The sequence below is a fragment of the Hemitrygon akajei genome, chromosome 4 (assembly GCF_048418815.1).
Source record: "Hemitrygon akajei chromosome 4, sHemAka1.3, whole genome shotgun sequence".
Lineage (NCBI taxonomy): Eukaryota > Metazoa > Chordata > Chondrichthyes > Myliobatiformes > Dasyatidae > Hemitrygon > Hemitrygon akajei.
In genome coordinates, this window is record NC_133127.1 from 41,504,712 (window position 1) to 41,527,404 (window position 22,693).

The following is a 22,693-nucleotide window of genomic DNA, read 5'->3' on the forward strand; positions in this document are numbered from 1 at the left end:
GACACAGCAATGAACTAACTGACTCAGTGGCTGTGGCTGCACCCATCTGCTCCTGGACCGCCTGCACTTGGCCGTGGACTCTCTTTTGGGAGATGTTTAATGTTCTGTGCGCAGTTGTTCGCCTGGATGGAAGGTCGTGACAAGCCTATGATGGACTGAGACTGTTGTAACACTTTCTGCAGTTAAGGTTTCAGTTTTCCTGGTTGATTTGGAGCAACTTCTACAGAAACTTACCCCCAAGATCTTCCTTTGGCACCGGGCACAATCAGGGGCAAAGAACTGCTCGTAGCACTTCTCACAGTACACGGATCCTTTCTCTTCCACAAACCCAATGTGGGCGAGCGATAGGCTACAGTAGGCACAGGTAAACTCTTCCGGGTGCCACGAGCGGCCCATGGCCACCAGAAACGGGCCCCTGTCGTAGCAAACAGGAAGCGAACGTTAAAGCAGGTTAACTCCAACAATGTAAACAAGAGAAAATCAGAAGATGCTGGATTTCCAAGCAGCACACACAAAATGCTGGAGGAACTCAGCAGGCCAGGCTGAATGGTCTTGACCTAAAACGTCAACTGTACTCTTTTCCATAGATGCTGCCTGGCTTGCTGAGTAACCCCTACATTGTAGCCCCCACTACTGCTCCCATTCATAGAACAGGCCCTTCACCCCACAATGTCTGTTCTAGCATGCCAGTCAAAACTAATCCCATCTGCTTTCACAAGGTCTATATCTCTTCATTCCCTGCCAATTCTCATGTCTATCTAAATGCTTCTTAAACATGGCTATGATGTCTGGTTCTACCACCTATACTGGCAGCACACTCCTGGAACCTACCACTCTCTGTATTAAAAAAATTTGCTTTGTAATTTGCCTCCAATTTGCATCTTCAAACAGATCAGCTGTAATTTTAAAAAAAGCCTTCCCCACCCACTGTCAATAGACAGCACCGTTTGTGTCATTCAGTCTCCTGAGCACAATAGAAGAATTAGCTTTCTGGTATAACTAAGAAGAAAGCAGACGACAAAGAGATAGGAAAATTAGCCCATTCATGCTTCAAGCTACTTAAACCTTGTTCCATACACCTCTAAAGGAAACTATCAAGCTGGAATCAAGAATCAAATATTAATTAGTCTGTATTACATTTACAAGGGCTAATCTGTTAATTGTTCATTTAAATAGGTTAGTTTAAATGCTCCATCCATTATTCAATAAATGCCTTGTAAATTGCAACCCTTGTCCACTGGCTTTATTTCTTCAGAGCGTTTTCCAAAAATAGAAGCATTGTATTCACATACAAAAAGCTTAATGTCATGCAATTGTTTTAATTGCAGGATAATATGGGAAGCAATAAATAAGGAGTAACCTTGGGAAAGGATGCTGCGTTGGAGGATGTTGTGTAAAAATGTGTGTGATTGCACACTGTACACAATACTGGACCCACAATGGATGCACGGTATGTAAACAAATTGGAAGCTGTTCAGTGAAGATTTATTAGGAGCAGGGATAGTTAGCAAGTTGTTCGAGGTGGTATAGTTATTAAGTCTGCAGATGATACAGAAGTTGGCATTGTAGATAGTAATAAGTGTAGGACTCTCAGTACCAGTAACAGTGGTGCTAACTGTTCAGGCTAACAAAATGGCTTCTCTGTATTGTTATAATGAAATGGCTTCTCTGTAACGCTGTAATGGGATTCTGTGTCTGGTAAGTTTGGGTTATAGCTACCGATAAGGGGGAAAATAACCAATGGAGAATTGTTATGCTATCTTGTATGTGTAAGCTGAGTGGAGTTCGCGGTCTTTTTCGGGAGGAGAGCGAGGAGGACGGACGTGTGAAGAGCGGACAGCGGTTCCAGAGCGTTGGATACCGAACGTTGCGGTGGTTCGGACGGTGGCCGAAGGCTCGGAAGGTCGTTGTGGATGGAACCAGAGGCGTGAGCTCCAACGTATTAAAATATTACGTGCACAAACTGATAAATTTATTTATTTGGTGCCTTTAGATTATCTGTTTCTGCTAACCCATCACTAAGAGATAACTATAAAGTTGCAATTATTTACTCGCTTTTGGGTGTATTGTCTGGTATTTACATTGCGACCGTGTACTGGGGGGGGGGGGGGGCATTACTCCATATTTACACTGAAGTATTGCACTATTGGCAGGGCGACAGCGGTTCACCCTAGGCAAACGGGGGCCAACTGGAGGGATGGAGGCTACATAAGGTTCTCCTAGTGCTACATCGATACAAATCAGATGGAGTAAACATCTGAAGAAGGGTCTCAGCCTGAAATGTCGACTGTTTACTCTTCCCCATAGATGCTGCCTGACCTGCTGAGTTCCTCCAGCATTTTGTGCATGTTGCTTTGGATTCCCAGCATCTCCAGATTTTGTGTTTGTAAATCAGATGAATAGTTGAGAAAAATGTTGGTAGGTGGAACTTAATCTCGAGAAATGCAAACAGCCACACAGGAAGAGGGCTTGTACAGTAAATGCTACGGCACAAAGGAACGTTGATCAACAGAGCGACTGAGGGATTTGTGCACACTTCCCTGAAAGTAGCAACATAGGTTAATGAGGGGAAGGAGGAAACTGGGGTGCTTGCCCTCACACGATGAGGCATAGGATATCGAGTTGAAACATTATGTTGGAACAAAACACTGATTAGGCTGCACTTGGAGTATTATGTGTAGTGCTCAGATAGTGCATTGAGACCACAGTGGCAAAGTGTTATGCAGCAGGTAGGAAAGAATTTCCGACCATTATATCTACTGTAACCAAACCTAGAGAAGCTTCTGGAAACCAGGACAGATGTGTAGATTAGCCAGCTAGCACAATTTAATAAATTATCAAATGCTGACTTGCACATCTGTGGAATGCTAATCCCATGAATGGCTTTCAGCACTGAACTAGACCCATTTGGCACACAGGATTACAAATTAGTTTTCCAGTGTGACCTGACTTGATAGAAATTGGTTTAATGTGCAAGCTGATTCAATTCTCTGCTGACTGCCATTCAGCATCAGAAAGGGTGAAGTATGAATTCGCTGAAATGGTTCTTTTCAAACTGGCTGCTCCTCTTTCAGTCAGTGAACGACACTATTTATTTTGCTGTGGGAGAAAAGGCAGCTTTGTTTAATTGAGGCATGTTGTATTAATTACACCAATTTGTAATGATCTAGAACTTGTGGGCAAACTCTGGTTTTGCTTCAATACCACTTAAAAGATTTAATTTATCTTAAAGTCCAGGTTAGATTACTTTGTTCACATCAACGGATGTACATGCCATAGGGACAGGAGGAGACCATTCAACCCCTTGAACTTATTTTCATTGAATTACCTATCTTCTTCACTCCATGTACCTTAATCCTTTTGGTTGAAATGCAAGTCTTCAGGGCTCAGGGGTAACAAGTGACCTGTTCCCCTTCAGGGTTGAAAGTTCCAACCAAATCCAGAAGGATCTGGGCTCCACCTTCTACACTCTGCCCTGTTCTTCCCCCACCACCCACCAGCCAGTCAACATAGAACAGTACAGCATAGTATGAGCCCTTCAGTCCACCCCTTCCGACCTATGTCGCCCATAACCTCCATTTTCCTTCCATCTAGCTACAAGTCTTAAATGGCCCGATTGTATCAGCCTCAACTGACATCGTTGACAATGCATTCCAAACACCCGCCACTCTCTGTGTTAAATAAAATCTGACATCTCCACTAAATTTTCCTGCACTCAACTTAAATGAATGTCCTCTGGTACTGGCCACTGCTGCCCTGGGAAAATGAAACTGGCTGTCCAATCTTCCCCTGCCTTTCATATAATTTTATAGACCTGTATCAAATCACGTCTCATCCTTCTGTTCCTCCATACTGCTAAGAGTCATGTCATTACAGCCTAGCACAGAAACACCAAAGCTCTTGAATGGAAAATCCTAAAAAAATGTAGTGGATACGGCCCAGTTCATCACGGGCAAAGCCCTCCCCACCACTGAGCACATCAAAATGAAGCGTGGTTCATTTGGATCTCTTACTGGTTCAAATATGGATATCTTCACACTTTCTTGATGATATGATTTATTAATAGCTTTCTTTGTAATTCAACCTTTCTATCTATAGTCCCTGTGACACTACCTATCTGTGGGCTGTTGCTTTGATGTTTGGTAACAAATAAGCATTAAAACAACAGAGAGAAACTTGTAACTAAGTTTACCCATCAGTTGTAAATCTAGATACTAACAACCAGGCTCAGTTCTACACACTCTAATGCAGCTCAAGTCAGAACTGAGGCACAATGCTTGATCTGTCCACTCCACATATTACTGCCATTGCTTAACTATTTTAGATTGTAAGGGAAAGGACGTTAGTGCTGTGACCTTCTGAATGTGACGTGGAGTAGCTGTTTGACTCTCGAGTGGAAACGGGATGGAATCACCAACCTCAAACATTAGCCCATGATGCAAGGCCATTGATCTGTTCTCCCCATTGATGCTGCCCGACCTGCTCAGCATGTCTTGTTTTCATTTCCTTTTGGTCACAGCATCTCCTGGACACTGTAGTGCGGGTTTCTGTGATTGGTTTCTGTGTGTATACCTACAAGTTCTCTTATCCTCACTGGGGCAACGCAGAGCCAATGGGGAGCAGCTAGAACACACATAACTCGCTTCATCACACAGCACCTCTGCATTGATGTACTGCATTGTGTTATACACATTTCCATACACCGCACTGCTATCATAACTATTTCATACTTCCACCTCATTTACCATTTTAAGCCCTCTGTAAGTGTTTGGATTCTCTTGTTTCTCACAAAGGAAAATGTCATTGGCATCGTATCCATTTATTCTCATCAGTGGACCCTGTTTATTTTTTCCATTCTCCGCTGGATTAATTTATGATCACATCACTTTTCAATAAAGCCTTGAGTATCTCTTGTGGGAGTTAAGTGATTTAGATGTACACTTCCAATTCCCAACTTCACAAACATACTTGGATTGCTGATCCAATGACCAATTCCCACATGTTGGATTTGTTAGCTGGTGCTAACTCACCACCTCTGTCACATTGTTTAAAATGTCTGTCTCTGTGGTTTGAGTCATAATTTCACTTCTATTTCAACTACCTCGCCGAATTTAACTCCTGCACGTGTTGAGTCTTCCACCCACTGCTAACTCAGCAGCAACAAAACCTGTTGCGGAACGCAGAGCATCATTTTTCCACGTGGCGTGGAGAAAGGCCATTTGACCCACCCAGTCTACATCTGCTCTCAGAGCAATGCCGTTCCATAAGATATAGGAGCAGATTATGGACTTCAGGAAGGAGAAGTCGGGAGAACACACACCAATCATCTTTGAATGGTCAGCAGCTTCAAGTTTCTGAACTCCATTCTCCCAGATCTGGGCCCACCATATTGCTGTAATTATGATAAAGGCATGTTAGCGACGCGTCATCAAAGACTTTAGCAAATTCTTTCTGGTTACATCACTGTCTGGCATGGAGGCACCAATGCACAAGATCATAGAAATCACAGGTGGGTTGTAGACTCATTCAGCTCCATCACAGGTACAAACAACTCCACTATCGAGAGCAGCTTCCAAAAGTGAAGCCTCAAGAAAACAGCGTCCATCATTAAGGACCCTCACAAACTGGGACATGCTCTCTTCTCATTGCCACCATCAGGGTGGAAGTATAGGAGCCGGAAAACCTAAACTCAGTGCTTTAGGAACAGCTTCTTCCCCTCTACCATCAGGTTTCTGAACAGCCCATTAACCCATGAACACTTCCTTACAATTTCTTTTGCACTATTTATTTCTATTGTAACGTTGTGCCTGCACTATACTGCTGCCACAGAACAACAGATTTCACAACTTATGTCAATGATGGCATAAGTCACCTCAGGCTCGAAGGGCCGAATGGCCTACTCCTGCACCTATTTTCTATGTTTCTATTTGGATTCATGTAAATAGCACTGGAGGAACTCAGCAGGTCAGGCAGCATCTATGGAGAGAAATGGGCAGTCGGTGTTATGGAGTGAGACGCTTCTGCTGGACTGAAAACAAAGAGGGGACATGATGAGTTTAAGTAGGTGGGGAGAAGGCATGGAGCAAGAACTGGAGTTGTTTCAGCACTCTGGTGTCGGACATGCAAATCGCCATGTGCTTCATCACATTTCATTTCATAAAGAGTTCAAATATAGACAAACTAAATTACTACTTGGATTGGAGAGTGGTTTGGACAATTATAGACAGGCTGTGCTAACTGATCAGGCTCAGCGTGATAAGCTCAGATTGTTCTTTCATCTGTTTGGGCACTGAAATACAGTTCTCAAGTTATTATGAGTCATGAGAAAATAAGAAACAGACTACTCAGTGCTTGTGCATACTTTACCATTCATAAAGTCATTGAGTTCTAGAGCAGGGAAAGAGACTTTACGATCCAACTGGCCCATGCTAACCAAAATGGCCGTCTACGCTAGTCCCATTAGCCCACATTTGGTTTACATCCCTCTTAACATTTTCTATCCCATCCAAAAATCTTTTAAATGTTGCTACAATTCCTGCCTCAAAAATGTGTGGCCTCACCAAAGTCTTGTAGAACTGCAATGCAATGTTCTAATTCCTATACTTAGTATCCTGACTGATGAAGGGCAGCATGCCAAATGCCTTCTTTACCACCCTGTCTACCTGTGATGCAATTTTCAGGGAACAATGTAATTGTATCCTCAAGTTCTTCTGTTGTACAATGCTCCCCCAGTGCTCTACCATCCTACCCTAGTTTGACTTTACAAAATACAACTCCTCGTACTTATCTGGATTGATTAGCATTTGCCTTTCCTCCAACCGTTTTCCAAGCAGATCAAGATCCCACTGCAAGTTCTGATGGTCTTTTAATAGACCATGGGAAACTTCTTGCTTCTGCACCAACCCTATATTCCTGAATATCTGAAATCTATGGATGGATTGAAAATGTGTTCAGTGATCGAGTCTCCAAAGACTTCGTGTGCAGAATTCCAAAGTTTCACTCCTATTGGATGACACATTTCTTCTTGTGTTTGCCCTGAATGGAATATCTCTTACTTTTGAAGCTGGTTCTGATGACGAACCACATGCTGATTCATATGTCTGATACCAGAGTTCTGAACATCAATCCTGTCTAATCTCAGCAGCCTCCCATCCATTTCAACAATACCTTCTGCCTCTTACCTAATAACTAAGTTGCAATGGGCACACATTGGTGTCCTGTTCCCAGCAGGGATGTGTTCAGCCATTTGAACCAGTGTGTTATCATCTTGCAGGGGTGGTTTGTCCACCGTAGTGCTGGGCACCTTCGCGTTGGATGTGGAATTGGCAGGAGAGACATGTGCAGTCGGCAGTGTAGTCTTGGAGACGCTGTTCACTGCAGGTGAAAGACAAAAATTATTTTTTTCCCCTCTTGCAATGAAAATTGAACAATACCTGAAAAAGAACAAGCTGAGCTTTTCTCTGTTAGTTCAGTGCACCGATGCAGGCTAGGCCTTTACTCTTTGGAATGTGTGGAATGCGGAAGAATGAGGGCCAGCCTCATAGAAGCATTTAAAATTTGAGAGATCTCCATGAGGTGGCTGGTAACAGCCCTTTCTCTAGAGTAGGGGAGTCCAAACTCCGGGCATAAGTCCAGGGTGAGAGGAAAAGGATTTAAAGGGACCTGAGGGACAATTGTTCTACGTACAGGATGTTGAATATAGGGAGTAGGCAGCCAGAAGATGTAGTTAAGGTAGGTACAGTAGAGACACTTGGGTGAGTACATGAAGGATTGGGGCTCAGAGGGATATGGGCTGAATGCAGAAAATCGGGTCAAGCTGAGCCCGATTGTCAGCACAGAAAGGTTGGGCCGAAAGACCTCTATCCATGCTGCAATGCTCTACAATTCTACGTGGCAATAATAAACCCATTTCAATTCCAGATCTTGTAATGTGAGATAGCCGGTGACCAGTTCGTATACACCAATTCCCATAAATTGGCTATGAAGGCCCAGAACTTAATGAGTCGTTGCTCTTAACCTGGCTTAGGTCTTTAATTCACCACTTACCTGCCATCAAATGGCTCCCTATAGCAGGGATGCCTTCATAACAGGTTAAATAAAAGAACTTAGCAGGGCCGGTACCTTTAGGAATAACTGGAACCTTTATCAAACCAACCCAAACGAAATGCTGCAAGTTACAATGAGTTCTAATAAACGTGAGACACAAGAGACTGCAGATGTCGGAGTCTGCAATCCAGCTGTACTTTTCCCCGACTTGCTGAGCTCCACTAGCACGTTGTACTATAGTGTAAATCTGTAAGTGGCTTCTAGCATAGGCAACTAACCCATAAACTCCCGGGTGGAAACCTAGTATTGTACATAAAGGGTAACGGTGGAATTGCACAGAGCTCGTGTGAGACACTGAAACCTGACACAGCATGCATTGCTATTAATTAGAAACAGTATCGCACCTGCACTCAGATGGGATACAAGGAGGGCTCATCCACAAATCTGTACAGGTAGAACTTAAAAAATTAAAGGGTGCAATCATGCCAGATTATACTCCAGACCTTCCAATGGCCACCAGGACACTGAAGAACAGATCTGCATGCAAATTAGGGAAAGGCGTGAAAACAACAGGGTTGTAATAATGGGTAACTTCAATTTCACTTATATAGTCTGGGATATATTTAGTGCAAGAGTTTAGACAGACAAGAATTTGCTCATTGTCTCCAGGAGGGTTTCTTAAATCAAAATGTAGATAGTCAAACAAGAGAAGGAGCTATCGAATGAGCCTGGTCAGGTAACTGACCTTTCAGTGGGAGAAAAGTCAAGGAAAAGTAATCACAAGTCCTTAAGTTGTAAGGTAACTATAGCTGTTTCTGTGCAAGTCCAGATCTACATGTGAAGGGTGTTTAAATACTAACTGCATGGGACACACATGTTCCAGTAAGATGGAAGAATAAGGATGGCAAGATAGGGGAACTTTAGATGTGGAGATAATGTGATGATATTAGTCAAAATAAAACAAAAAACTTCATTAGTTACCTCCTTTACCTAATAATGCGGTCACTGTGTTCCTCTGCCGCATGAAAGTGTAGGAAATGGAACAATATGGATTTTGTGTAGGCAGAAGGGATGAGTTTAGTTGGGTACTTGATCACTAACTTATTTGTCTGCCATAACATCATCGGCCAAAAGGCTGGTTCCTGTGACGTACTGATCTATGTTATATGCCAGTGCAAGAGGATTACCTCACTCTACATACAGACAGTACAAGTAGGGAAGAGATTGTAAGAAAAAAAGTTAAACATGGTTCCTCCTTGGTACGTGAAACAAAGTGGAAGCTGGTGTTAGGTTGGAGTTGGGTTGTTTTGATAGAGTGCAAAAGAACCACAGCAACGTTTTGAGGGCGTAAGTCTACGGCCATAATAGTGGAAGATGGTGAAAAACCTGCTTTTCATGGGAAGCAGAGGTCATTTTGCAGGTGTACCAGTGTAAGAAGTTTTCAAGGGTAAAAAAGAAGCACCTTCTTGGTGCAGGCAGAGAGAATTTTGCCCAAGGCTAGACTACGGCAGGTGGCTAGTGCGGACATAGGGAACAGTACTTTGAGAGAGCCAAGGTATGTCAAGTCAGACTTGGACATTGCCAGAGAAAGACAGACAGACAGAGAGGCTGCATGAAAGTCTGTTGGCATACCGTAGATCAGCTCATTTAGAAGATGTGTTATTTTGATTTTTGTACTGCTACCACTGAGGAGATTCGTTTCTTTCTTTCTGTATTACATTTGTGCTAGTTCTAATAAAAAGTATTCCTGACACCTTGAACACACGTGTTGTCTTGTTTGTTTGCGAATGCCCAGATCTGAACCAGGAAAGAACAAAAAGAATTTTTAAATAATTTTTCTTTACAGAGATAACGGGGAATGATAGGATATAAGAAATGGTACAAGAACAATGGAAATTTTGGAGTGAGGAGCATTTGATCCAGGATAAGTGTCTGCCTATAGATGTCAAACTTGTAATAAAGGAAGCCCTGTGAATTTTTTCCAGTGTAGTTCTGGTCTTGCTGCAGTGACTACTCAGTGAACTGACTTAGTTTCAAACAGTGGAAACTATGGATCCACAGGTTATTAGCTGCCAAAGGTTTCTCCCACAGTTTCCAACCTTCACTGTCAGCAGAAGCAATTAAGTATGTTAATTTATTTAAATATAGAACGGTATCTGTTATGAAAATTTATTGAAATAAACTCCATTCCTTTGTAAGGAAACGCAACTTCATTCATATTAATGAGCCTGCATTAAATTTGCCAGTCATATAACCATAACAGCACGGAAACAGGCCATCTCGGCCCTTCCAGTCCGCGCCGAACGCTTATTCTCACCTAGTCCCACTGACCCGCACTCAGCCCATAACCTTCCATTCCTTTCCTGTCCATATACCTATCCAATTTTACTTTAAATGACAATACCGAACCTGCCTCTACCACTTCTACTGGAAGCTCGTTCCACACAACTACCACTCTCTGAGTAAAGAAATTCCCCCTCGTGTTACCCTTAAACTTTTGCCCCCTAACTCTCAACTCATGTCCTCTTGTTGAATCTCCCCTACTCTCAATGGAAAAAGCCTATCCACGTCAACTCTATCTATCCCCCTCATAATTTTAAATACCTCTATCAAGTCCCCCCTCAACCTTCTAAGCTCCAAAAATAAAGACCTAACTTGTTCAACCTTTCCCTGTAACTTCGGTGCTGAAACCCAGGTAACATTCTAGTAAATCTTCTCTGTACTCTCTCTGTTTTGTTAACATCTTTCCTATAATTCAGCACCAGATTGAAGGTGCGTCAAGTCATTTGGCTCATTATGTTCTAAAAAGCCCCCAGACTTGGTACTGCGTCTGGTTGCAGCAAGATAATGGGATGCAGAACTGTCTAACCTGCAGCATTTTCTGTACTTCTTGGCTATAGTGTACAGATGAACAGGTCCCATGTACAGGCAGACAGCAGGTGCTATACATGCTGACATGCACACTGGCCAGAGAAACCCTCCACAGAAGTGAGCACAATCCACCCGATTTTTAGTGTCAGTGTAAACCATTCTGCCCTGCACCATAGATCTTGGGCAAAGTTTTTGACTGTTTTGCACCTTGGCCCCAGAGGAATGCTGTCTCATTCAGCTGTATCCATGTTTGGCTTGAATGATAATTAAACGATTTGATTTGATTTTTGATTGATTTGAAATGGCCCATTTCTGTGCGGTAATCTTCACAGACTTCTCAAAGTCCAATTTGTTGCCAAATAAAACAGAGATCAGTAAAGCACTGGACAGACCATTGTGTTTTAAGATAATTATGAGCAAAAAAAAAAATTGGATCTTGCAAAAAGCTACTAAACTGAGGTATGGCAAATTATGATAGGATAAGATAAGGGGCATTGACTGGGAGGAGCTGCTGTCAGACACGTTCACAGCTAACATGCCAGCAGTTGTTTAAAGACAAGCTGATCGGAGTTCAGAATCACCATGTATTGAGGTGAATGAGTCCCCAAGGCCTGATGACATATATCCCAGAATATTGAAAGAAGCAAGTGAGGAGATTTCTGGGGCTTAGAGCGGGAACATTGTATCCTCACTGGTAATAGGCGAATTCCCGGAGGACTGGAGAATGTTGTGCCTTTGTTAAAGAATGGAATTTGAGATAATCCAGGTAATTATAGGTCAGTGAGCCTCACAGCATCTTAATAAACAATAAACATGTGATAATTTGGAAGCTACATTTTTCAGTGTGGGGGATTTATGGAAATGGCTCGTTGACAGTCGCTGGGCTGAAGGACCTGTTTCTGTACTGTATGTCTCTGTTATTTCGAGATGATGAAACTACTGGATGCTTGCTCAATCTGGATGATCAATGACCTTTCTAGAAGAAAATCTGTCAAACCTTGTCCCATCTTGCTTATGCACAACTCTGGACCCACAGCCATGATTGAATCGTCAATGCTTTGAAATGGTGTGGACACTCAGTTCCAGGCTATTAAGGATGGGGACCAAGTCCTTTCATTCCTGTTCCAAATTAAAAGATTCTCAAATTGCCAAGGCAATCAATGGACACTTTGTGGAGAAAGAGTTGTTCAAAAATAAAGTATTGTTTTGCCGTTCCTGTAGTTTTAAGAACAGTTTGTACTGAAACTAAGAATTTTCTTGAGAGTCCAAGCCTGCCAAATGATCAGCAAGTAAACCTTAGCATCTGTTTGCTCACAGTGCAGTCTATTCAAAAATCAGCATTATGTTAGTTGTAATATATTTTCAGTTATTGATAAAGAATCTTGCTAATTATGCAGTCATAATTAACATGGTTGTAAATGTTGTTCACTACCTGACGATTCTAGTAATAACACAAATTACAAGAGTTCAATTTGAGGCTTCCATTAAAACTCTGATATTCCATTAGAACAACCATCAGAAAGAACACACTTCATAACAGTCCAATGTCCAAATGCATAATGATTTCAAGAGCATCAAGTTAATCCTTGCTTCGCTCTCACAGTCCTACCCATTTGCCTTCATCAATAAAGACAGAAAATGCAGAAATACTTTCTTAGAAGGTAAGGAGGTTTGGCATGTCAATGAATGCTCTAACAAACCTCTACAGATGTACTGCTGAAAGTATCCTGACCAGCTGCATCATGGTCTGGCAAGGCATCTCAGAAGTGTAAGAAATAAGAAGCTGCAGAGAGTACTGGGATCAGCCCAATATATCACGGGTGTATCCCTCCCTACCGTCAGAAGTATCTACATGAAGTGCTGCCTCAAGGAAACATCTAACATATCTAAGATCTCCAGCATTCAGGCCATGCCATCTTCTTGTAGCTGCCATCCAGCATGATGTTCTGAAGCCTGAAGTCTCACTCTACCAGGTTCAAGAGTAGCAACTTCTCTTAAGTTATTCAGTTCTTGAACTGACCCACACAGATCTAATTACCACCTCAACTCTTCCACTATTTTGCACTATAATGAACTTTTTTATCTTCTAATTGTATTCTTCCTTGCGTAATTCATATTTATCTCATGAATGAGATGCGGAGAAATTTCTTCACTCAGAGGGTAGTGGGGCTGTGGAATTTACTGCCCCAGAGAGCTGTGGAAGCTACTACACTCGATAAATTCAAAATGGAGATAGACATTTTCCTGGATAAAAATGGTATTAGGGGATATGGTGAGCGAGCAGGTAAGTGGACATGAGGCTAGGTTTAGATCAGCCATGTGATCTCCTGGACCAGTTTTCGATAGCCTGGATGGGTCAGAGAGGAATTTTCCAGATTTTTTCTCCTCAATTGGCAACTCGGTTTTTCCCCCCCCCCGGGTGATCACATGGGTTTGGGCGGGATGAATAATAAAATAAAATGGGCGGCATGGTGCCCTGTTGGTTGGCACTGTTGCCTTGTGGGATTCGGTGAAAACTAGAGTTAAGATTGGATCAGCCATGATCTTGTTGAATGGTGAAGCAGGCTTGAGGGGCCGATTGGCCTACTCCTGCTCCTATCTCTTATGTTCTTATGAATGTTGAGTATCTAATGTTACGTGCCTGCGATGCTGCTGCAAGTAGTTTACCATTGCAGCTGTGCGTGTACATATGACATTAAACTGGACTTTACTTTGAAATACTCCACACTTTAGGCCGGATCTCTGGGAAGAGACAAAGTCAATATTTAAGGGTTGAAGGTCCTTTGTCAGAACTGGAAGGAGACAGAACAAACAAGAGAAAATCTGCAGCTGCTGAAAATCCAAGCAACACACACAAAATGCTGAAGGAACTCAGCAGGCCAGAGAGCGTCTATGGAAAAGAGGGAACAATCGATGTTTCTGGCCAAGACCCTTCATCAGGACTGGAGAAAAAAAAATGATGAGGTGGGATGAAGGGTTTCGGCCCGAAACGTCGTTATTACCTCCTCCCATAGATGCTGTCTGGCCTGCTGAGTTCTGCCAGCATTTCATGTTTTTTTTATTTATTTCCAGCATCTGCAGATTCACTCGTGTTGCTGATGAGGTGGGAGTAGGGTAGGAAGAAGTACAAGGTAGTAGGTAATAGGTGAAACTGCGAGAGGGGGAGGGGTGAAGTAAAGAGCTGGGAAGTTGATTGGTGAAAGAGAAAAAGGGCTGGAGAAGGGGGAATCTGATTAGAGAGGAGAAAGACATGGAAGAAAGGGAAAGGGGGAGGGGTAGCACCAGAGGGAGGTGATGGACACGTAAGGAGATAAGGTGAGAGAGGGAAATGGGAATGGGGACTAGTGAAGGAGAGGGGTGGGGGGCATTATTGGAAGTTCAAGAAACCAATGTTCATTCCATCAGGTTGAAGGCTACCCAGACAGAACTCAAGGTGCAGCTCCTGCAACCTGAGGGGCCTCATCGCAGCAGTGGAGGCAGCCATGGACTGAAATGTTGGAATGGGAATGGGTGGCCTCTGGAAGATCCCACTTTTTCTGGTGCACAGAGCATAGGCGCTCAGCGAAGCGGTCTCCCGATCTACCCTGCTCACCCGGAAGGACTGTTTGGGGCCCTGAATGGTGGTGAGGGAGGAGGAGGAGAAGGAGACAAAACAAAGCCTTTAAGCTGCAGGCATGGTGGGAAGACTCTGAGGGGATAAAACTGGGGCTACCACGGGAAGTTGAAGCAATGCTTCTCTTCCCTCAAGTGCAGCTGAGTATTTCCTGTATTTTAATGTTATTTCAGACTTCTAGCTTGTGTTTTATTCACTCTTTCCTTCATTGCTCTATTCTCTGGATAAGCTTGGTTAATTAACTATTTCCTCATCTCACATGAGAGTGCAATTGAACTGCATCAACAGAGGCTACCCCAAACAGCATCAGCCATAGTACAATGAGTGGCACTCTCAGCTCTGAGTCCAAAGATTGTTGGGTCAATTCCCACTCCAGAGATTCAATGCAGAAACCTTGCTTGGTAGCCCCATATTGCTGCCTGGATTAAAAGGTATATGTTATAAGGAGAGATTTGACTGAGGTTTATAAAATTATGTGAGGCATGGTTAGACAGCCAGAATCTTTTTTCCCCAGGATGGAAATCTAGTGGCTCTCAATTAAGGTTAAAAGGGAAAATGTTCAAAGGAGATGTGTAGAACAAACTTTTACACAGAGTGTGGAGGGAGCCTGGATGTTGATGGAGGCAAAAATAATACAGCCATTGTAGAAGCTCTTAAATAAGCACGTGGATGTGTAAAGAATGGAGGGATATGGACATTATACAGCCAGGAAGTATTAGTTTATTTAGGCTTTTAAATAGTTTGGCACAACATTGTGTGGTAAAAGGCCTATTCCTGTGCTGTACTGTTCTCTGTTCCAATAAACTATATTTACTGAGTTTAAATGGCAGTGGATTTAATGCAGACAAGTGTGAAGTGTTGCAATTCAGGAGGACACGCTAGAGTAGGACTTACACTGTGATTGGTAGGGCACTGCCAAGAGCAGAAGAAGAGAGTGTTCTGGGAACATAATTCTCTGAAAGTGGTGTCATAGTTAGATAAGGTTGCAAAGAGAGCTTTTGGCACATGGCCTTCAGAAACCAAACAACAGTATACAGGAGTTGGGATGTTATGTTGAAGCTGTATAAGACATTGGTGAGGCACAAATTGGGAGTATTGTGTGCAGTTCTGGTCACCTACCATAAGACCATGAGACATGGGAACAGAATTAGGTCAATCAGCCCATCGAGTCTGCTGAATTATTATCCTTTTCAACTCCATTCTCCTGCCTTGTCCCCATAACCACAGACACCTGAGCAAATCAAGAACCTATCAATCTCCACTTTAAATGTACTCAGTGACTTCCCTTCAACAACCATCCGTGGCAATGAATTCCACAGATTCACTATCCTTTGGCTAAAGAAATTCCTCCTCATCTTTGTTCTAAATTGATGTCCTTCTATTCTGAGACTGTGCCCTCTGCCCAAAAGGCTGTATCCACTCTATCTAGGCCTTTTAATATTCAATAGGTTTAACAAAATCCTTCCTCATTCTTCTAAACTCCAGCAAGTACAGGCCCAGAGCCATCAAATGCTCCTCGTATGTTAACCCTTTCATTCCCAGAATTATTCTTGTTAACCTCCTCCAGACTCTCATCAATGTCAGCACATCTTTTCTTAGATAAGGGCCTATCTATAGGAGAGACATAAATAAGATTGAAAGTGAACAAAGATAATGATCAAGGAAGATGCTTGACTTGAGGACCTGAGATATAGGGCAAGTTTGAAAGGGTTAGGACTTTATTCCATAGAGCAAAGGAGAATGAGGTATACAAAATTATGAGGGGTAATAGATAGGTTAAATGCAAGCAGGCTTCTCTGCTGAGGTTGGATGAGACTAGAACTAGAGGTCATGGATTAATGGTGAAAGGTGACATGTTTAAGGGAACTTTTTTCACTCAGATTGTGATGAGTGTGTGGAACAAGCTTCCAGCAGAAGTGGTAGATCCAGGTTTGATTTCAATGTTTAAGAGAAATTTGGATAGGTACATGAGTGGAGGGCAATGGTCCTGGTGCAGGTTAATGGGACTAGAAGAATAATAGTTCTGCATGGATTACAAGGGCCAAGTGGCCTCTTTTTGAGCTGCAGTGTTCTACAACTCTACGAACTACCTCACAAACTAGAAAACACTTTAGATGTCATAAGTTTTTGAAAACTATTGTACAATGTTTGAGATTCGTGCTTATAAGTAGTTTTACAACAAGGTGGAACATGTTTTACCTGCTGAGTTTCCAGGTTGCCAAACAGTTGTCTTGGCTGCACCTGGGACTCCCAAGGGCTTGAAGGTTGGGCCAGATCCAGCAGCAGCAGGGGAGGTGCGGCAGACTCCACTGGGCTTTGACATGGGCTTGACAGAGGCTGTTGCCGGGCCAATGGGTTGTAGAAGCTCAGGCTGCTCTCCACTGTAAGGGAATAGGAGAAATAGATTCTCAGTTCCTTCAAAATCACTCCCACAGTACTGACTAAGCACAGTCATCAGCTTCCTACAGAAGTAGAAATTCCCACACAGACCTTTAAGTTTCAAGACTTACTAAACTTTTCTGTGAATCTAACAGTGCAATTAGCTTTTCACAGAACTGACCAGTGTCTCCCGCAGATGCACACAAGAAGCAGTCTGAGCTACCCACCTGCTTCAAACTGGCTTCAATTACACTGGTGCCCAAAAACAATGTGGTAAACTGCCTCAGTGACTATCGTCCAGCAGCACTTACATCAACTGTGCTTTAAGAGGTTGGAGATGAAACATTTCAACTCCTGCCTGAGGAGCGACTTGGATCCACTCCACTATGCCTACCGGCAAAGCAGGTCAACAGCAGATGCTATTTCATTGGTTATTCACTCAACCCTGGAACAAACATCAGGATGCTCTTCATTGACTACAGATCTGCATTAAACACTTTCATCCCAACAAAACTAATCAATAACCTCCAAGATGCAAGCGTCAGAAGCCCCTTGTGCAAATGGATCCTTGATTTTCTCACTTGCAATACCCAAACAGTTCAGACTGGCATCCCCGCCACAGTCTCCATCAGCACAGCTGTACAAGGCTGTGTGCTTGGTCTCCTGCTCTACTTGTACACTGATGACTGTGAGGCCAAGCACAGCTCCAATGCCATATTTACGTTTGTTCACAGTACCACTGCTGTCGGCCTTATCAAAAGTGGTGAAGAGTCAGCCTATAGGAAGAAGACTGAAAATCGACTGAGTTGTGCAACAACTACATCTCATTCAGTGCCAGCAAAACTAAACAGCTGATTATGGAGGAAGCTGGACGTCCAAGTGCTATCATTTCAGAGGGTCTGTCCTGAGTCGATCACATAAATGCCATTACAAGGAAGGCACAGCAGAACCTTTATTTTCTTAGAAGTTTGCAAAGAAATGGCACGTTATCTAAAACTCTGACTAACTTCTATAGATGCAAGGTGGGGAGTATACCGACTGGTGACATCGCTGTCTGGTTTGTAAACACCAATGCCCTTGAATGGAAAAGCCTACAATAGGTAGTGGATACAGCCCAGTCCATCACAGGTAAACCACTGAGCACATACACAAGGAGTGCTGTCACAGGAAAGCAGCTGCCATCATCAAGGACCCCCACCATTCAGGCCATGCTCTCTTCTCACTGTCGCCATCAGAAATGACGAGTGTGGGCCTCAAGTCCCACACCACCAGGTTCCAGAAGAGTTACTACCCCTCAACTATCAGGTACTTGACCCAACTTCACTCTCCCCAACACTCAAACGATTCCACAATCTATTGGCTCACTTTTAAGGACTCTACAACTAATGTTCTAAATACTTGTAGTTTATTTACTTATTAATATTATTGCTCTGGAACAGTCCTCGTACATTAAAAGATGAACGTGAAATCTTGACCTCCTAATCTAACTCATTGTGGCTCTGGCACTTCATTTGTCTGCCTGCACTTTCTCCGCAACTACACTATATTCTGCTTGCTTTTCACTGCCCTGACGTACTTGTGTATAGCATGATCTCTCTGGATGACAAGCAAAACACTTTCATTGTACATTGGTAGATTTGACACTAATAAACTAACAAATAATATTTAATATCAGAATATAAGTAATATTTTTTAAATCAGCATTAACCCAGGATAGCCTTTTGTTGTGCTACATCTGAGTTCAATCATACAAAGAAACATCAGGTACCAGCAAAAAACCTCCAAGTACAGAAAGTTACTGGGGATTGAAATTCTTCTGTGGCAGCACACGTTAAGCATCTACATCTGCTGCATTTTGCCGTTGAAATTCAGATCAATTGGTTTATACAGAGCTGTATTCTGGAAGTGAATTACAATCCACAGAACCATAATGCCTCTCGTCTGAAAGAATTCCACCTCCTGGTGTTTTATTTTGTAATCTAATATCTGCTAACTGCACTGGAAAATCCACAGCTTTTTAAACTGAGTTTAACTTGAACAGTGCTATGGGCCTAGGGCAAATGACCTTGGAACCTCTGGCAATGAAGAAATTAAACCCAGTATCAATGATTTGCACTGTATGTATGAGAAGAACAGTACATCAAATTATCCGTGGATGCCCAGGAGTATAATTGACAAGGGAGAAAACAGGAATAATCAGAGACAAAGAGCCAGAGAGTGAGATACAGAAGACTGAGTGGAGAGTGAGAGACAGTGAGAAAGCATATGTCATCCAAGTGAATGTAGTGTAAGATCAGACACTACTTCAGTCGAGAGAATAAACGAGGAAAATAGCCACATATTTACATCATACATCATCATCTTCCAAAATATGCCACTCTTTTGACACCTATTAATGAGAAAATGTAATCAAATCATTAAATCAGTGTTTAATTTTAAACAATCCTTTGCAAGTTGCAGCCAATTAATATCTGCAGCTGGATCTGGTGTTAAACCCAGGAGGAAAGTTATTAATACAGCCTAGCAAATCATTTCTTTACAACAGCCATCTTGTTTCTTGCAACATACCTCCAAAAGAACCAAGATATATGGGTGACAGGCTCTGCTAAAACAAATATTTGAGGTGTGTAATGTTTGAACAAAGCTCCTAAACAGATACTTCAATCCTTCACCACTAATAACTTCCCAGGACCTCTTATCAATGGAAGTCAGTGTACTGCAGTGAACTGTAGTATGTCAATTAGTAAGCACCAATACACAAGGCGCCTTACAACACCACACTGCTTTATAATGAGCAGACCTGCACAATAAATATTCTGCTTGATTATATTACAAAAGGGTCCAGCATTATGCTGTAGAAGGCAGAATGCTTGCTTTTATTACATGTGATGAATCAGACACCCAGTGAGATATTAAATCCCAGCATCCAACTTTACTCCGTACTCTCAGTATCAGTTGAACAAGCTCACAGGGAATCGTCCTCCCCTCAACAGCCGTCCCGGTCTAAATATCGCTTAGGTTGTGAAACACCAACTGTTTGAAACATCAGCCAGTGAAAGCCAGACAATTGGCACTGAAAGGTGGCTTTTAAGAAGCGTCTGGTAAAGAGGAGTGTGACTTAAATGGGGAGGAAATGTTTAGGGAGAGAATTCCAGTGTCTGGGAAGTGCAGGCTTGGCTGCCAAGGAAGGAGCAATTTAACATGAGAGATCTCACAAACTTAAAGTAACATGAAAACATTATTACACAGTGACTGAAGCTTTATTTATTATTACAGCTTCATGGGAGGAAGGAATTTCATTGCAGCCCTGGTGTACAGGACAATAACTGATCTGAATCCAATATCTTAATGCACTGAACACAGTACAGATCCTTCAACCCACAATACTGACCGATATAAAGCTACATCATGATCAAGCTAAACTTTCTCTCTTATACAGTCCTTTATCATATACTTTTGCTACATCCACATCCCTAAAGAGGAATCACTTAAATCTCACTGCTATATGAGACTCTACCACCACTCCAGGTAGTGTGTTCCAGGGCAGCTATCATGAATATCTCTGACATCTCTCCCAGAATTTCCTGCATTCCTCTTAAACAGATGTCCTCTCCTATTGGCCACTGGCTGGCCCCTCCATCTACCCCACTGCTTCCCTGTTTAGAAGCAGATGAAAAAATGCATCAAAAACCACCTGGATATATTTGAAAAGTGAGAATCTGTAGGCCATTAGGAGGAAGATGCCTCTTTCTGCACAATGACCTTCACATCATTTCATCTAGACACCAAGGTGCAAAGAAATTCCTTGCTTGTGTGAAACCCAAAGAGTAAACAGTATATCTGGTAACAGCAAATACACCAATAAATGGAGCGATGAATGCAAAGTAACAGATTGGTGCAAGGTTTGAGAGAAAGCTGAAATAGTGCAAAAAGAAACTTAAAATGACAATAACAGAGAGAGGAAGAATTAAAGTTTTGAAAATATGGCAGCACTACCAGGAGGGAGATGTGAAAAGGGTTCAGAGGTCTAAGAGGATGGGGAAGGAGCAATTCTTAAGTCCAGATATCTGAGCTTTCAAGTTTCTGTATCTTGTACCAGAAGGTAGAAGAGACAAAGGGAATGGCCAAGGTGACAGGCTTTGTTGATGATACCATTAGCCTTCCTGATGCAACAATGCACGAATACACTTTGTTATTCTGCGATCTACAAGAGGCCATCATGGAGCAATACAGACAGATGCAGTGCTGGTGGTGACTTCAGAACAAAAGACAGATCTGGCCAAGAGTTTTGTGACCCTGCCATAGGTCTACCAGATACATACTTTCCAGACAGTCCAATCCTAAATCTTCTGCTGACCACCGGAGAGAAAAATTAAGAAATGTCACCCAAACTCTGAAGGAGCAAACACTAAGTATTTGTGAGCAGAACTTCCTGACAAGGAAGCAAAATTACTGTATGTAAATTCTGAGGAAAAAGGAAAGACAGGGAACGAGTACAAAAGAAAGGTCAAAAATACAGGCTTTTTAGAATTACTCTTCCTTTTTAAACCCCAAAACATCTGAGCTCAGGAAGTAATAATGGATCTCTGGCAGTTACTAACGCCAGGTCCAATGCGCAAGAACTGCAAAGTACTGTAGAGTGCAGTGGACACAGCCTGGTCTATCAAACATGCAGCCCTTCCCTCTATTAAAAGCATAAGGTGGCATTTGTTATTAAGGATCCCCACCATCTGGGTCATGCACTATTCTTGCTGCTACTGTTGGGTAGGAGACACAGAAGTCTGAAGACCCACCTTGCCATGTTCAAGAATCTTCCTACAACAACCTTGAAACAACCCGCAAAAAACTAATTCTACTTAAGGAACGGAATTTGACAGACCATTTCATGCACTGCCATGGACTTGTCCCTGATTGCGTTTTGTTTTTGCACTAGCATCTTGCTTTGCAGTTTTTCTTGCTTCATTGTCATCTACAAGTTACATGCACATTGCTTTCTGTGCACCATTCTCTGAACCTCTGTGGCTGTAATGCAGCTGCAAACAAATCTTTCATTGTACCTGTATCTCACTATACCTGTATACGTTACAATATTTTTGACTTGACTTAAATAATCAGTAAAACAACAGATTTATTCTGAACTGAATTCCCATGTCACCTGCTGTGAGAATCTCTAGCTACTGCTCAGTGCAAGGTGACAGAATTAAGGGACCCACACTTGCAGTTAGAGGTCTTCCAGCCTCCATTCCCTTGCTTGGAGAAATCTGCTGCGAATCCGTAAGATTCACCCCGTTATTTAGGACTCTAGCAATTAACTGTATACTTAAGTTGCCCAGAAGTTGCCCAGAAGTAAGCTGGAATCACTCTACACACACCATTGTCTTAGCTCTGGTATATCCCCTTTTTAAATTATGAGAAAGATGTTTGAAGGCCACCAACCACTCAGCCAACAGACATCCGCTACATAAAAGGACTCCTGGCATAAACATAATCCATTACTGAGAGATTTGGAAATTTCATCCTGTTCCTATAAAGAGCAGAAAGCAGATTTACAAGTGCTTACGAAGTTCATCTCCAAAAAAAGGACCATGAACAAGGACACTAAATCCCATTGCAGGACATCACAGGAATGTGTCAACTCAAATCTGACCTGTTGTGCACAACACAAAATTCACAGCCAATTTTGCAGGAATGGTGCTCAACAACTGCACAATATTTACAAGATTATTTCATGGTCTGTCATCAAACTTTAACTGATGAGAACATGGGACTGGATAGAAAAATAAC

General features: G+C 42.4%; 1 protein-coding gene across 7 annotated transcripts in view; it reads right to left on the bottom strand.

Annotated features, from left to right (window-relative positions):
- Nucleotides 1-22,693, bottom strand: part of LOC140726278 (PDZ and LIM domain protein 5-like) — a 247,637-nt gene that overhangs the window by 19,279 nt on the left and 205,665 nt on the right. For all 7 annotated transcript variants that reach the window (XM_073042451.1, XM_073042450.1, XM_073042445.1 and 4 more), the window contains 3 exons: nucleotides 16,730-16,911; nucleotides 7,182-7,374; nucleotides 235-415 (listed from right to left, as the gene is read on the bottom strand). In XM_073042451.1, the coding sequence (XP_072898552.1) occupies nucleotides 235-415; nucleotides 7,182-7,374; nucleotides 16,730-16,911 (556 nt within the window). The remainder of the gene's footprint in view (nucleotides 1-234; nucleotides 416-7,181; nucleotides 7,375-16,729; nucleotides 16,912-22,693) is intronic.